The following is an 18,282-nucleotide window of genomic DNA, read 5'->3' as shown; positions in this document are numbered from 1 at the left end:
CCCCCCTCCCACCTCTGTTACGTACAATGCACTTAGATTTTCAGTCTTATTAACCCATGCAAGATGTAAGCAGTAATCTCTGTTTGCTTATTACCCTGCCTTCCACCTTTAAGATCTCAGGTTTTCAAATCTCATCCGATGCAGTCCCCAACAATCAGCCTTTCCTTCTCATCCCATACGGTAAGTCTTCCCTGACCCACGGTTCTGGGTGACTTTTCTGAAATCTACCCCTTTTCCTAGACCTTTTTTCCTTCACCTTTCTTCCTTCCCCTTCAACCCTTCTGTCTGAAGAAGGAACCACGGGCTACGAAAGCTTGCCAATTACAACAGTCTTTTATGTGTGTTCTGCCGCCGCTTGGTGAGTAGATTTTTTTATCTATCCAATTAAGTAATTTTGTCAATAATTGATTGTTTTTGCTATTACTAATTTTGTTATGCATGCAGCAGATTTCTTTCTAGGTGGATTACTAAAATAAAATTTTTTGATGATTTGTTACAACATTGCAGAACCCTCTAAATGAGAGCGTTTGTGAAAATGTCGTAATGTAAGGGAAAATAAAAAAATTAATAAAAGAAAACTACTAGTGAAATAGATCCGAAATTATTTTTAATAAAAACCTTGTTTACAATACTATCTGATTTGATTAACACATACACACTTCTGAGCTTTTTTTCATCTTTAATTTGGAAAAAAAGACTATGAAAATTTTTAACTTTTAACAAACTTCAAATTTATCTTTTGAAAATATAAAGTCACAGGATGTTAACTATCTTGAGAAATGATAAAAGTGGAGAGACTGCTAATTGTCAGCCATGAAATTCAGGCCTCGAATTCTTAAACTATCAGATTGTTTCTACATAAAAATGAGCGAATCTGAATTTTTTTATTCTTTATTAATTATTTTCTCTAAGACCCCTATCCTGAATTACATAAAAATTGCATGGTATATTAGCTGGTCATGGTACTTATGGAAGGTACAATCAGAGTGAGCAATATTTTGCAGTACAAAATTTGAGAAATTTTTATGTTATCTCTAACTACTCTCAGGGTCAAAAAATTATGGACACTTGCCAAAAATTTAAACTGATTGCTGATGTTGAGCAAATGTAATGCAAAACTGGTATACCTTAGTCAGAATAATTATTTTACAGCCTTATAAGTGTGTGGGAAAAAAAAACCGTTTGTTTAGTTCCAGCATTTTACTAAAAAAATTGGATATAGAAATTAACTTTGTATATACATTTTTAAGTTTCTGTCATGATTCTACTTCTTTATGACATTCCATGAATTAAAATTGCCTACACTGTACTGTTGAAAAGAGCTTAAATGGAATTTCCCTAATGTACTTTCATTTAGAAGTAATAGTTTCGTGTTTCTTAGTAATTTGATATGGTTTGTACAAATCCAATAGCACCCCTTATACAGGGTGTGGCACAGGAACTTCCTTATTAAAAAAAAAAATATCATAAATCAGAAAGTATTATAGACTTCAATTTAATTCCTTTTTCTTTACAAAGAGTAATATCCAAAGTTTTGTTCCATTAAGTTTTTAAAATTATATCTTGAAGGTGGCCTCCGTTCTGCTCAATGCATTTGGAGAATCGAAATTGGAAGTTTCAGTCCATTTTTTGCAACATGTCTGTGTTGATGTTGGCAATAGCAACACGAATATTGTTCCGTCTGCAGATGATGAGTATACACAGAGGATTTTACTTAGTCCCATAAGAAAAAAATCACATGGCACTAAATCTGGTGAGCGTGCTGGCCACTGGAGATCACCCCTCAAAGAGATGAGACGATCAGGGAAGTGTTCGCGCAACATGGTCATCGATGTTCATGCCTTGTGAGCTGTGGCGCCATCTTGTTGGAACCAGACATCACCCACATCCATTTCTTCAAGTTCTGGAAGAAGAAACTGTTCAATCATCTAAACAGAACTCTTCAAAGTGACCATCACTGCCTTATCATTCTCTTCGAAAAACCATGGGCCAATAATGCCAACTTTAGACAGTGCACACCAAACAGTCACACATTCTGTGTGCAGGGGCTGCTTATGAACTTCTCGGGGGTTCGTGCCACTCCAATACCACATATTTTGTTTATTCACGCAGCCACACAAATGAAAATGGGTCTCATCGTTGAAGAACACTAAGGCGTCATGAGGCAGCTAATCGATCAAGGCATCACACACATTTTTTCGTAAAACAAAATCACATGGATGAAGTGTGTGCACCACTGACAGTTTCTACAGATGAAATTTCACCTCTTCATGAAGAATTTGTCTCACTGTGAGTTCAGAAATTGTAAGGGCAGCTGCATCTTTAAGTGCAGATCACTTGGGAGAATTCAAAATCGACTTCCTTAGCCTCTCAATGTTTTCAGGCATTCTGGTGGTTCTTGAAGGTCCTGTTTCTTTTTCTGCATGCTTCCAGTATCCATAAAGGTGTCTACATACATAACAATTGACTTCCCATCAGAAACATGACCTGCAGGCATGATGTCAAACTGTTTCCTGAATGCGCGCTGAGTTCTGATGTGACCAAATGTCCATCCAAAAATAGACCATAACGGCAAACGCGCACTCCTCTCTTGCCCCCTGCATGGTCGCTACTAAAGTAACCTTTAAAAAAAGAGGCTCAAAATACCTATTTTTTTGTCTCAATTCCTGCATAGTGTTTTCCAAGCTCATAAAGCTGAAAGTGGTTTTTAAAATGAGATGCTGCCCCATCAGTCTCACACACACACATTTAGGAAATGTACGGCCCCTATATGCTATGTCACCAATTATCGTGCTGCCATGAATGAGATCATCACTGAGCATAGCAAAACAGTGTGATGTTCCATGGAAGTGGGCAACATATACGAATATTGACACTTGTGATTTGTGTCAGTGGTAGCTTGGAACTTCCTTCTGCAAAGCAACAGACCAGTTCTCAACAAAGTCGAAATGAAGAACTAATGTGTCAGTAGTCTGGGATAAGGCTGATTTTACTTCTGTCTCTGAACCCTGCAGATATAATGACAAGCTTCTCCTTTTATGACAACACCTAATCTCTGTAACACACTTCCCTAGCTCCACTGTCTTCTACACCAACTCTCCTCCCTCCCACAATGCATATGTTACATCATTGTCAGTGTCCTGAAGGCGTGATGCTTCAACAATCATCCCTTCAGCAGCACGACACACTGCACACTACTGCCATCAGCATTTATCTTCTGGCTCTTGACATGTAAACATAAGCATCAGGTCCATCTCTGTGTTGTTTTTCCCTGTGACACTACTTATGGTGAAACACGTAAGTTTCAAATTAGTGCAGTAAATGCATGTGCATACTTCCTTCATTGGCTGGCATATTACCCATTTTAGTTAGAAGGAGAAGAATTCTGTGAGCCTAATTTTTAAATTCAGATTCTCCTTTTTGGTAATTTCCATGAAACGGTGCACATTAACATCAAGGCCTCCTGCAAGCAATATATATCAAATGGTCAACTCTAAGGATGTTGACAAGATAGATGACAAAAGACAAATGCATCAAAAACAGTCTTTAAAAAATTGGGAGTAACAGCACTTTTTTCATTGGTAGGGCTTTATTGAAGAAATGAATAATATCACTTGCATTACTCATGAAGTATATAATCGTCATGCATACCATGTGTGGTGTAGGCAACAGGCACCATTCCTTTTTTTCTTGTGCCCAGGATACTCTTCTGACACATCTTTAAAAAAAGTAGTGGAGTCTCACAAGAGAGATTTGCCAGATAGTTGTAAGCTGTGAAAATATAAAAACTGAAATATGTACATTTCATCTCCTCTTCCTTAACAGATGATTTATGTGACTTCCAGAGATGCTCAATGTTATGTCTGTGCACAGATGGGTCATTGGACAGTACAAATTCTACTGAATGTTTGACAAATTCATGATCAACTCCATTTTTCCATGTTTTGTATGATTCCTAACAATCAGTGATCAATTTTGTGCCTGGCAAAATGAAATGTCTAATGACAGTTGCTACCATTTTCTTTCTCCTGGAATATACACATAAAATGAAGCACTTTCTCGATGCCAGCTCAATTTCCACAGAAAACCAAACGCACTCTATTTCGTTCTTCAGTAATCGTCCTCTTCCAAACCAACGGGTGGCAATGTGAGATCCAGCTGCTTCTACAATTTTGTTTTGACCACTAGTGGTGACAGTAACTTTAGTAACAACAACATAACACATCCCTAAAACAACAGTGATAGTCAGAAACCACATTAACTGAAAGATGTAAAATTACTTATCCAGCATGCAAAAAGTATGATGCTCTGGTCAATACTTAATTTTGAACAGCCAAACCACGTGTTCTTTGTTATACTAATTCTCTCCCTACATTTCTTACATTTGAGCTAGAAAGGAAAATTAACTTTCACTGTCGTCTTCAAAGCGTCATAAAATTTCCAGAGCCACGGTGAGCGCAATTTCTCATGCCGTGATCTGGAAGCAATTCATATTGCCAACAGAATTCTTCACATTTTTCAGTAGGCCTATCACTCAAATTGGGAATGAACTGGCACCACATAAGAGAATTCAACACGGAAATTTAACTAGATTCACTCATGACTTCTACTACTCTCATGTGACACACTACTACTCTCATGCGACATTCTGTTGTCAAAGAAGAACACAGTATCATATTTCCCACTCTGCTTGCAGTGAGGCTGCGAGTTAACTGTGCACCTTTCTTGGAAATCATCTCCTCTTTCATTATGAGAATGCTTCTCTTATTTATTTTGTTACATATCTACCTTTAAAATTTTTGACCATTTTCACTAATAACATCAGCCTGTTAGGACTTTGCCGGCTGTAATCTTGTCATCAAAACTGGTTCAAATGGTTCTGAGCACTATGGGACTTAACATTTGAGGTCATCAGTCCCCTAGAGCTTAGAACTACTTAAACCTAACTAACCGTAGCGGTTGCAAGGTTCCGGACTGAAGTGCCTAGAACTGCTCAGCCACCGCGGCCGGCAGATAGTATTCCACAGCAACATTAAGCTTATCGTCTTGCAATGGATACACAGTAAGAATCTGGACATGCCTAAATACTGTTTTCATTCTTTATTTTACGAGCTTTTGAAATAAAGTAATGTGAAGAAGTGCGTACGTATTTCTGTAGTAGGGTTTATGTTTCAAAACCACACATCACGTTGTGTGCGCATGTCACCATCTTCAGGTTCTGTACCAAGCCCATCTACATTACACACTTCACAAAATTTTGAAAATGTTGCTTGTGTTAATCTTCTTTCTAGTTCCTCCACTCTTCTGTATACATGCTGTTTTCTTCTTGTGCTTCTTATCTTGCCTGGGTGTTTAAGGGGGGATATATTATGCGTTACAACAGATATGATAACATTCAACGCATCAAAACCTTCACACACAGGAATATAAACATCTGCACTGTCTTCATCAGTTTAACTTTCTGGGGACAGCTATCATTCACATGGGTTTTCACTAAATATCTTGTTGTATTGAGTATAGCAATTCCTGCACAACAGACGCTAATGGTAACAGTTATTGGAGGACCAAGATATTTCTGCAATATCCATGAGAGTTATCCAACTTTTGTGAAGTGTTTTTACTTTTCTTAAACACCACCTTCTTGTGTCTTTTTTCTTAGTCCACACACCTCTCCCTTTCACTTTCTGTAGTTTCCTCACAGACACTGTATCCAACGAAAAGTTCCAACCGAACACAGAACTCTATGCAGAATGATTAATGTGCAAGTTCTCACTTGTCTGTTATAAACAGAGGAGAGCTGGAAACAATGTTGCCAACATGCATATTTTACACTACAAATTCAATTATGTGAAATATATAGAATGTTGAAAAATTTCGAACACTTTACACTGAATAATATTGCTCACTTTGATTGCAGTTACTACTAACACATTAACCTAACACAATGCATCTGCAGTTTTAATAAGTCTTGTGATGGGGGTTTTTAAGTAAATAATTCACAAAAACCCATAAAAATGTGATTTTTTAAATTTTTAATAATAAATATTTACATAATACAGATAGCTGGAGCAGAGAAGGTGTCATTTAAAATTGTATCAGTTGTATCTGGTAATAAAACAACAAAGTTGACATTCTGTGACTTTTCAAATCAGGAAAAAAATTAAAATTTTTGTATAATTTCTTCTTAGATTTGTAAATTAAAAGAAAGCCTGTAAAAGAGAGAGAGAGAGAGAGAGAGAGAGAGAGAGAGAGAGAGAGAGAGAGAGAGAGGCCATGAACTAAATCTGAACATATAAAGTGGCTTTAAAGAAACACATCTGCCAGGTCTCCAGTACTTTTGGTTTATTAGGGTTTTTTTAGCTCTATATTGTTTTGAGAGTTATTTACAAAGTAAACATATTTCAAAGGACTTTACTATTTACAAAAAAACCAGATTAAATGAAAATGTTTTATTTCTTAAAACATATGATACAGAGGTCTAAAATATATTTTTCCAGGGAAATTCATGATCAAGAATTGACATGCCCTGTATAATTTGAGATGAAACTGCCCATGACCATCTTGTTCCATAGTTATTGGTGGAGACTTTAATCATCCATCAATGAACTAGGACAATTACAATTTTGTAAGCAATGGAAGAGACGAGACATCCTGCAATACAAACAGTTCAAAAGCACACTCATAACAGAAATATATTTAACCTAATGGCAAAAAATCACACTGATCTGGATATCAGTGACCATGAGGCAGTTGCAGCAACAATGATTATTCAAGAAAAAAGGGCAACTAAAACAAGTAGAAAGTTTTGTTTGTTCACTGAACCAGATAAAGACGCAGTAGTGGGTTACCTCAAGACAGAACTCAAAATATAATAACTCGTAGGAGCAAACTGTAGAGAAACTGTGGTTCAATTTTAGAAGAGTAGCTGATTAAACAAAACAGGTACTTAACAGAAAAGTTCATAATGAGAGGGACCCTCTATGGTATACAGTCGTTCTGAAGAAACTTATTACGAAACAGGGACTAATGCATCACAGTTTTATAGAAAACCAGAGAGTTATAGGTCAAGAGATGCTGAATGAAATGTGTTTGTATGTCAACAGGCCAATATGTGAATCTTCAATTACTAATGTAGCAGAATCTCACAAAACTCAAGAGAAATTCTGATAGTAAGTAAAGACTGTCAGTGGCTCCAAAGTTTGTAATAAGTCATGGTAGATAACACAAAAGCTGGAACAGAGGGTAGCAAAGTAAACACAGAAATGCTGGACTCAGTTTCCCAATCTTCCTTTACACAGGAAGCTCCAGGAGCCGTGACCAGGTTAACTTCTTTTACGGAAGCAAAAAGAAAAGTAATCTATTTAAGACAGCCGGGACTAATTAGTACAATGCATGGTGTGCACCCACGTGACTGTCATCAACACCATGTCACAGAGGATGCACATAACATGGACTATTTTATGCAACCATCATAAATCACTCGAACAGATCGTAAATGGGTATCCATCCACCAAATGCAGATATACGCAGGCAAACAGACCCAGTATCCGGAATATCAACAGTACATCAAGACAGCATCAGGACTACGTCTACAACAGCTAAGAGGAGCTGAACTGGATATTCTACAAGTAATCATAGTTACTGTTCACTGGATTCAGGTCTAAACCAGAGTTAAAGGAAATTCAGAGCAAATAAAATTTAAACTATAGTCACGCACCAGCTTCACACTTAAGTTCAGTCATGCAATATTTCTTTTAGTAAATTATTGTAAACTGTTGCCAGCCCGCATTGTCATATATTTTTGTTTAATCATTGCCGAACCACATTAGGCCCTGTAACAGGGGTGTACAGTTGCTGCATGAAAGCAAGTCACCACATAACAGTAATTAATTTTGGTGATGGAGGCTTCTCTTCCTGCCACACTATTATGTTTGACACTAAGCATATTTTATGAATAGAAAACAATGTCTAGGAACTGTAGTTGCTTCCTTAGCTATTTGGTCATTTCCTGGCATGCCATCATAGCTTGGTATCCAGATGAATGTTATAGTAGCACCAACATCGTGGAGTCCAGATAGCAGACCTTCAATGATCAAAACTAATGTGCTCTGCACATAGCTTGAAGGTTAACCTTTTAAGTGGGCATGACAGATATATCCGTCCATGGTCTGCTATTGCACACTGGGTTCGACGGATATATCTGTCCACTGCGTTCTGTGGCTAGTAGCTAGTGGGAATGACGAGTTATCGGCCTGCCGTTTGACACTGTGGTATTAGTTGAGCTTCGTCCATTAGATGGCAGCTCTTTTCAGGCAACACAGCGTGTTCTAGGCTAGTTATAACATTGTCCACCCGAGCGCGCGTCGAGAAAATGCGTCCTGTGAAGCAGCCGCAAAAGCGCGCCTTTTTCGTCTGTGTTTACCACAGCGTTAGTGAGTAATCTTTTGCAATGGCGAAAAGAAGTCGTTTATCAGATTCAGAGATTGAGAAGCTGCTTTTAACAAGTGATGATAATTTCAGTGACAGTTCTGAAAGTTTTCAAGATACAGATGTTGAGGCTAGTGAAAGTGACTTCGATTCAGAAACATCTGACGATGAGACACTACTGCAGCAGACGGTACCTAGTGAATTTGTGCGTGCTAGTTCAGTTCATATTCAATACTTGTTCAGTGGTAATAGTGGTACAGTTGTGCCTCTAAAACAAAATGATGTGATGAGTTGTTTTATGTGTTTTGTGGATGATGCTTTGTGCACAATGATAGCTGAACAGATGAACTTATGTGCAGAATAGTTCATAGCTTCTCATCCCAATTTAGCAGCACGCTCCAGGGTTCACAGTTGGCAGAATACTACATGCGACGAGGTAAAAATACTTATTGGAATGCTTGTACTTCAAGGAATTCTTCACAAACCAGACCACAAAATGTTCTTTTCAAAGAGGGATCAGGAAAGTGACGAGTGGAAAGCGGTTTCATCTTCTATTGAAATTCCTCCACTTGGCTGACAATACCTCATATGACCCACTAGGCACTATCAGCAGAAAACTATTCAAAATTCACTCCATTATGGAGCATCTGCGGTGTAAATTCGGATCAGTGTACATGATAGAAAGGAACATCACCGTTGACGAATCGTTGTTGCTCTGGAAAGGACAGCTTGGATGGAAGCAATATATTCCATCAAAGCGTAGCAGATTTGGCATAAAATTGTACGAACTCTGTGAAAGCAGTTCCGGGTATGTATGGGACTTTATTGTTTAGACTGGAAAGGACACTAATTTTGGTAGCCACTATCCAGGCGAAAAAATAACCTCTCGAATTGTTTTGGAGCTTGCACACGATCTACTCGGGAAAGGCCACTGTATTTATCTTGACAACAACACCGATGTTGTCGGCACAATGTGGCAAGACAGGAAGGGGTTCCCTGACTTCGTAAAAAAGGAAAAACTGAAGAAAGGGGAGTACATAACAAGGTACAAAGGCAAGCAGATGGTAATGAAATGGAAAGACAAAAGAGACGTTGTTATGGTCAGTACCTTCCACGACGATACATTTGTAAATGTAAACTCGAAGAAGGGAATCATTCAAAAGCCACAAGTTGTCGTTGACTACAACAAGAATATGAGGGGTGTGTGTGTGTGTGTGTGTGTGTGTGTGTGTGTGTGTGTGTGTGTGTGTGTGTGGATAGGTGCGATTCTCAGTTACAATGCTACCAGATGGCCACAAGCAGGCTGAAAAAATACTATCAGAAGCTTCTCCGCCACTTGTTGGACATTGCATGCTACAATGCATACATTCTGTACAAGAAGCTTGGTGGAAAACAAAGTAGAATGAGCTTCCTGATTAATCTTGGTGAACAGTTGGCCATATCTTCACCACATCAAGGGACATCAGTAGGACGCCCACATCGAACACCAAAAGCAGCACATCTTACAGCCAGGCATTTTCCATACCTTCTGCCACCCACAACGAAGAAAAGACCAACAAGGAGGTGTGTGGTGTGTTCGAGAAAAGGCCTTTGCAAAGAGACTTCATACTGGTGCACAGAATGCGAAGTTACCTTGTGTGCAGCACCTTGTTTTAAAATGTTTCACACAAACTCATGTGGATCACCTCACACTTTTCGTTATTTAATGTCAACTGCCACCTGACACACCATACAGCAATCTTTTCTACATCGCTTTGCAACTGATACTGGTCTTCGGATGACCTTACTAGACGGTAAATTACAGCAACATCTGCGAACAACCTAAGAGAACTGCTCAGCAGAGGTCCCAGGGGAACACCTGATATCACTTCAATTTTACTCGATGATTTGCCGTCTATTACTACGAACTGCGACCTTCCTGACAGGAAATCACGAATCCAGTCGCACAACTGAGACAATACCCCACAGGCCCGCAGCTTGATTAGAAGTCGCTTGTGAGGAACGGTGTCAAAAGCTTTCCGGAAATCTAGAAATACGGAATCAACTTGAGATCCCCTGTCGATAGCAGCCATTACTTCGTGCGAATAAAGATTGTGCGTTGCACAAGAACGATGTTTTCTGAAACCATGCTGATTACGTATCAATAGATCGTTCCCTTCGAGGTGATTCATAATGTTTGAATACAGTATATGCGCCAAAACCCTATTGCAAACCGACGTCAATGATATAAGTCTGTAGTTCGATGGATTACTCCTACTACCCTTCTTAAACACTGGTGCGACCTGCGCAATTTTCCAATCTGTAGGCACAGATCTATCGATGAGCGAGCAGTTGTATATGATTGCTAAGTAGGGAGCTATTGTATCAGCGTAATCTGAAAGGAGCCTAATCGGTATACAATCTGGACCTGAAGACTAGCCCGTATCAAGCGATTTGAGTTGCTTCGCAACCCCTAAGGTATCTACTTCTAAGAAACTCATGCTAGCAGCTGTTCGTGTTTCAAATTCTGGAATATTCCATTTGTCTTCCCTGGTGAAGGAATTTCGGAAAACTGCGTTCAATAACTCCGCTTTAGCGGCACAGTCATTGGTAACAGTACCATCAGCACTGCGCAGCGTAGGTATTGACTGCGTCTTGCCGCTTGTGTACTTTACATACGACCAGAATTTCTTAGGATTTTCTACCAAATTTCGAGACAATGTTTCGTTGTGGAACCTATTAAAGGCATCTCACATTGATGTCCGTGCCAAATTTCGCGCTGTAACGACAACTGTACATATAATAATTTTTTTCTTTATGAATTTAGGTAAATTAATGTAAGCAATGTTTTGAACTTCTTTTTCGGTTCGTATCGTGATGTTAAAGAAACTGTGAGTAACTTTTGAAATGAATATTATTATTTATGTTGGATTTCAAATAATGTGGTAATCAAAGGGAAGTGTATTTAATGTTAAAACTATTGTAAGATGTGAAAATTGTAATTTATACACTTGGTCCATACGTAGGTAATGCAGTAGGATATGTGTAGTAGAAAACCTGTGGTGAATACCCTACCTGTAGGGGAGCGGGAAAAGGTGGAGGCAGGCGAGGCGGGAAAACGCACACTGGCGCGGTTCGGCACAACGGGATCAGTATAACAGTCGGAGGCGAGTAACAGTCGGAGTTGTGAATCGGTCAGAGGAACACGTACTGTACCGAGGCGGCTACCCAGGAAAAGTGGATTCCATTGAGCCTCGGATGCACCGATTCCGACGACTACTTGGCATGGCTATATTCTGAGGCACAAAGTTGGAAAGATTACGACGCTAAGAAGATGGAAAGTGCCGATGTAGTGTGAGCCTTAGCCGTGCTTGTATGTGTGCCGTGCTGCCCGCTATCTCGCTGCCCGCCAACCGCCGCACCGACTTGCACAGGTCAAACATTTATTTCATCTTAAGAAGTGTATCTGTGTGGACCAGTGTCGAAACTGTTTCTAACTGTTCTATAATAACGTGACTTTTACCAGAATTGCTTTAGCCATGACTTATCCTGATCACTGACCTAGACAGGATCCTTACCTCGTATTGTGCAACCCGAGTATCCTGAACTGAAAGTTTAAAATTAGTGTTAATAAGAATTATCAGCAGACAAACCTATGCTATAAAGAAGTTTCAAGTTCTATGTGTTATTGCAAATGTTGGTAAAGAACAAAAGTATGACTAACTTGGAAGAGAGTTTTTTGAATTGAGTTAGCGATGCTATTTAATTAATTTGAGACAGAACTAATGACAGTTAAATTATTCAGAAGTAAGACAAAAGAGTAGTTATCCATAGATTGATAATTTTGAGTGTTAATTTGCCTTCAGTACTTAATAGTTTCAGTATAACGACCATAACAGTTTCAGGGCCCCCCTCCTTCTCTTGCCCCTTCTTTCAAACCTTGAAATGTGCTGATCAGATTTGACCAGTAAAGTTAAGTTCTATATTAATCCTAAGTGTATTAGTGTTGTTTTCCAATTTTAATAGTGACATTGTATGTGTGCTTTCAAAACTGCTCATTCTAGGACAATCTATGCCCGATTTCAGTCTGATCAATATACAAAATGCAGTTCGTAGTAATCATTGCTGTGTGGTGTTGTGTGAATTTATCTCGTCCAAATTAGTACAAAAAGAGAAAACTTTAGTTCAGTGGATTTTTCTGGTTCCAAACTTTGCCATATAACGCATCATTACTACGTGTTACTATGCTTGTACATGCACCCACTTGTACAAGGAAAAACTCACTCATTGCCTAAGTAGGCTGGCGACCGAATTACTAATTATAGGTAGCATCTACTGTGTATACTTCTTGTCCATGCGAACGAGTAATTATACTTTACATTTGCTTGATGCATCACTGTAGTTATTGACTGAGTACAAGTCCGATCTTGCTTCTATTAGGTACACGCGGTCAACTTATGTACTAAAATCCTTGTTTATAAGGTGAAGCCCGTGAACTTATTACAGTACAGGCTTTATAGAGCTAACGTACGTCCGATTTAGGGCGGGAGCATTACAGCGCGTCTGTAAATTTTAGCCAATCTTTGGGATTTCGCGTTCTTCTGAACTTCGCATGCTTTTTCCGTTGCCTCTGCAACAGCGTTCGGACCTGTTTTGTGTACCATGGGGGATCAGTTCCATCTCTTACCAATTTATGAGGTATGAATCTCTCAATTGCTGTTGCTACTGTATCTTTGAATTTTAGCCACACCTCGTCTACATTTGCATAGTCAGTTCGGAAGGAATGGAAATTGTCTTTTAGGAAGGCTTAGCAGCGGCTCTGGTTACGAAAACTGACAACGATGACACTGTGCATACCATTTTGATGATGGCGATTTTTTTTTTTTTTTTTTTTTTTTTTTTGAAAAAGAACTGCTTTACGATTAAAATTTTTGGAACATTTTTGTTTTTCAAAAATGCCAATCCGTAAAATTTTGATTTTTTCTTTCTGTTGATTAGTACCATATAGTCCTTCTCTGAAAAAGAGAGCTTCTACTTTTAGGTCGAACAGGTTTTATGAACAATTGAAATTTTTGTCATACATAAAACCTGTTTTATTACCACATTATCACGCAACAGGCTCATAAAAATCAAAATCTAGCCTTATTTAACACAATTTTAGTTTTTAAATATGAGTAAGAGACTCATTTTTCAAGCATATAATTGGTTCCAAAACTTATGTGAAAGGTCCGAAAACTTCAAAGGTTTCAATTCATACAACTTCTGTGCAGTCTGTTTTGTACTGAAATTAGCCAGTCAATGAACAATGTGTTACACTGGTGCAGTATCTTCCTTTGATATAAGTGTGATGCCTTCATGTTGAGCCAATTGGAACTGGAGCACTTACAGCCAATTGGAACTGGAGCACTTACAATCTTTAACTCTCTCTCTCTCTCTCTCTCTCTCTCTCACACACACACACACACACACACACACACACACACCTTCCCAGGTTTTGTGAATCTGAATAATATCCTGCTGTTTCTAAGGTGTTGGCCGAACGAATGAAATTTCTTTATTCTTGCTCTTTAAAGTGCGTGCAATATGAGTTCACCCATCACTTTGGATCCAAAAATGTGTCTTCTGAATTCTTTTCACAGGAGTACTTTGGACCATTCTTCTTTTTCCTGTTCATGGAATTATTCAAGTTCCTCTTAGGACAAAAGAATGAGGTCTGGTGATGTGCAAGATTTCACGATTCTCTTAAAATTCTCAGCATTCTGAATCACAGCTGTATTTCATATGGAAAGATTATGTTTGTAGCATGGTGCTTCAGAAGGCCTCCTACACCATCACAAGGCCCCTTCCTGTGACCAGTGGCACTATATAACCAGTCAGTTGGCACAAGTGAATTACCCAATTCAAACAGCTGGTAATGATTTCTAAAATGACTAGGGACACAGCTGGAAAAAATGATGATCTTCTCAGCCCCTGTTTGTAGTTGAAGAATTTTGTGCATTGCTAGCAATGCATGTGCTGAGTCAAGTCCTGTGTCATCACTTATAACTGCAATATTTGTGGTCTTGTTATGAAAATATGTCAATCCTGTAAAAATTGAAACCTGGTCATTACTCCAATGATACCCTCGTACTTCTTGTGGGAAGACCAGTTCTCAGCAAAATCACAGTGAAGCATTAAACATATTTCTTCAGCCTATACATACCCTTTCACTTCGGCTACATGTTGTTGCAATTTCTTCAGATGGTGTGTTACTGATTGCACTGCCCATTTACCAAGTTCGTCAATGAAACTGTCAAAGGCAAAATTTTTCTTAATTACTTTATTTTCATCCCATGTCACATATGTAATTTCTGCAGTGTTATCTGCTACGTCTTCCAGGACAAGTGTCTGTAAACATGGTTCTCCCTTTTAAGGACAGTCACCAGTCTCTCACTTTACATCACAGACTACAGACGACTTGATATGCCTAACCAAGATGTCATATGTCACATGTTCCAGTAATTTCTTCAAAGTTACCACACAAAGTTCAAAACTCACACAGTACACACAAACAAGACATCTCTAGCTGGGTGTGGAACTACCCACTTAGGTCGCAGTGCATACAATTTTCATCTTCCAGTATGTGAAGTTGTATAGTTGCTCTTATAAATTGTAAAAGTTTCTTTAATACCGTGAGTCCTGTACCTCTTCACTTTCACAACTTTTTGACCTTCAATTGTTACAGTTGTAGTGTCCTTTTTGGTGTCACTCTCGGGGGAACAGTCCCATTTCTCTTCCAGATAAAATGACTGCACTGTTTCAGTTGAGCTGCTTTTACGGTACGACCATAATAAGGATCTGGTCTTCCAAAGACTCCTTTTACAGACCTCACATTCCTTGATTTGTCTGCCATGTACTTTGATACTGATGGAATGTGGTTCAAAATTGTTTACTTTGAAAATGTCTCTGGAATAATAATTAAAATTTGCACCTTTTCACTCTAGGATGCGCAATATTTAATAGCTGAATTGATATTTGTGAAAAATTCCTGACAAGAGGTTCAAATGTGCTGTGGTTCATTTTTGTCTGAAGATGGAATTTCTACTATGAAGAGTGTGGTCAGTTTTGCTGTAGCGTATTCATCCATAGCTTTAGTAATTTCTCTGTGCTTTCTTGATGCATAGAACTCATGACCCTACTTCACTGACCACAGTTTCTTAAAAGGACTAACGCCTAACTCTGTAGTTGATTTATTCAGGGAATTTAATTCTTCCTCTATTGATACAAAATCTGCATCGTCTGCACCATGGGAGGCTTCATCTTGTTCAGATACTATCATTGTTGTTATTCTGTCAAAACATTTAGAACCCAAAAAGTCATCACTGGAAACACCTTCACTTTGAAATAGTCTTCAAATGAGAACACCTATTCCCGACCTGAACAAAGTATGTTTTTTTGTTTGTCTTATATATCACTCTTTTATGGATATGCAAATAGTCAGCATACTTCACTCTCCTGTGGCCCCAGTCAGAAGACATTTCAAACAGTCCTTTTCACAAACACACTGCAGCTGTGTCAACTGGTAAATTCCTCACGAAAACACAGAACTCAATGGATGGTCTCACATTTCTTAGAAGCCTCTTCAGTAAACAAATTAGCATTGAACAAATACAATACAGAATCCTGCAATGAACAACCACGGCAAATAAACTGACAAGAAATTACAACAAAGTGTAAGAAATATCTGCAACAATGAAAGCGAAAAGAAATAACTGCAACAAAGAAAGTGATCAGAAATAAACATTGTAACAAACAAATTAGTAAGAAACAACTTCAGTGGAGACATACCTAACCCTTGAAAGTTAAAAAAATGACCTTTTTTTAAATAAAATCTGTACAACTTAAAAAGTGGAAGCTCTTCTTTTCAGGGAATGGAGAACTACATGGTATTAAACAACAGAAAAAAATCAAAATTTTCAGATTGGCATTTATGGAAAAAAAATTCAGAAGGTGACACTATAAGAACTTTGACAGTTATGTCCAAACGGAGGATGCCGTTGTAATCATAAGGCAATTATCCTTCAAATACAAAAACTCTAACAAAATATCTAGAACTGTTAAAGAGATACAGCATTTTAAAAAAAATTCCGAGATTCGTATCTTCCAAATGGTGTTCACAGTGTCCTCTTTGGAGGCCTGTATCTCGCGTGAGGAATTCTTTTGGGGGTAAACAAAAAAAATGTGTGTTTCTTACTTACTCCTGAATTTTAACATGTGCTAAATTCAATAACATCTTACACTATGAAGGTAACCCCCTGCCTGAAGTGATACGGATTAGGCCTATGCCATATTAATACACTGATTATGAATTGCTTTCAATTTGTATTTATGAAAATTGACTATGTCACCATAAAGATCGTCCTACAGAATGCATTCCGGCTTACCTTTAGGCTTCTGTCATTGCTTGCATCCGATGCAGTTTGAATTATGTTACCATCATACTCCGTAAGCTCCTCAAATCCGGCTAATCCCAATGTCTGTAAGTCCTCTCCAATACTCACGACATTCCAACTGAGATCCGGTTTCTGATTCCTCATTATACCACAAAATATTATAGGAGAGTCACCGCCTTCGTTCACAAGCACTACTTTGCAGCACACGCGAATCCAAACAAACAAACCATGCGTTTCATATCGTGTAAACTCACCAAAGTTCGTTATTCAAAGATAAGGCAGTATGATGTATTTGACGTTCGATAGTCATCTTTCTTTACTGCGCTACGTTTGCGGATTATCTCCCGCTAGTAAGCCCCTAGTTGCGTTGACATTTCGGACCGGAAATCGACGTAATGTGACTAGCTGCTATACAAACCCGGCTGAAACAACAGATGAACAACTGACACGGAACTCTATGCTCGAGTGGAATATGATTGTATATTCATAGCTATAAAATTCGTGTAGTTTTCCTCATTCTGATCGCTCAATTATCTGTATGCGCTAAACAGATTAGCGAGTAATCGAGTGTATTAAAGTGGCTGACTGCTATCAAAGGGAATTTATGGTACTAATTACTTTTCGGTTGTGCTTAAGAGCGTTCGCCCATCTAAAAGAGAGTGTGTGATTGCTATTTTTGTAATACATGTGTGTGACCACGTTGTAGAAGTAGACTGAAGGATAAGCAGTTGTTTACATTTGGGCTGTAATGTACTTGGTGAAGTTAATTATCATTGTGCATTAAGTATCAATACATGTGTTACAGTACTGAAGCTTTCCTCGCATAATTAATATAGCAAGACCACACTCATTGCAACTGGAACATTGGGAATTATTTTAAATACCTTTATGCAGAAATTTTAAATGCGATTATTACTCTATGTCCATAAATTACTTTTTATTCTTATTATTATTATTATTGTTATTCCCGTGTCAGAAACATAGAGGTAAATCTACATACATTTTACACAGTTATGATTAAATTACTTTCGACCAAAACTTGGTCACTTCCATTTCATTTTCTGTTGCTTGTTGAAGATTATCTTCTGTACAGGAGACTGGGCACAATCGACACCAAAGCATGTGCTGTACTTTTGTTCTTCTCCACAGTCACACTGAATAACATTTGGACCAGTGCATCCCCATCTTGCCAAGTTAACTTTTGATCTTCCAACTCCAGATCTCAGTCTAGTCAGGGACTTCCAATTTGTCCATTCCCTGTCATGGCCTGGAGGTAAAGCTTCAACAACTCTTTTCCAACCAGGGGAAGGTAGGTCGTAGCCCCCCATAGTTGTAACCTAGCTTTTGCAGCAGTTGTTCTAAGTTTCTTTGATGTCCTAAGGAAACTCTTCCTCGACTTCAGTCATTGCGGATGCGGTTCATGCCCATACAGAGAGTGGGTAGT

At 38.4% G+C, this 18,282-nt stretch overlaps 1 protein-coding gene across 1 annotated transcript in view; it reads right to left on the bottom strand.

The window, feature by feature from the left end:
• Positions 1–17,153, bottom strand: part of LOC126195379 (ATP-dependent RNA helicase DDX24) — an 89,908-nt gene extending 72,755 nt beyond the window's left edge. The window contains exon 1 of the mRNA XM_049933959.1: positions 16,830–17,153. Coding sequence (XP_049789916.1) covers positions 16,830–16,982 — 153 coding nt within the window. The 5' untranslated portion in view covers positions 16,983–17,153. The remainder of the gene's footprint in view (positions 1–16,829) is intronic.
• Positions 17,154–18,282: the final 1,129 nt, after the last annotated feature.

This window comes from Schistocerca nitens, chromosome 7 (assembly GCF_023898315.1).
Source record: "Schistocerca nitens isolate TAMUIC-IGC-003100 chromosome 7, iqSchNite1.1, whole genome shotgun sequence".
Lineage (NCBI taxonomy): Eukaryota > Metazoa > Arthropoda > Insecta > Orthoptera > Acrididae > Schistocerca > Schistocerca nitens.
This window is presented reverse-complemented; position numbering and strand designations above follow the sequence as displayed.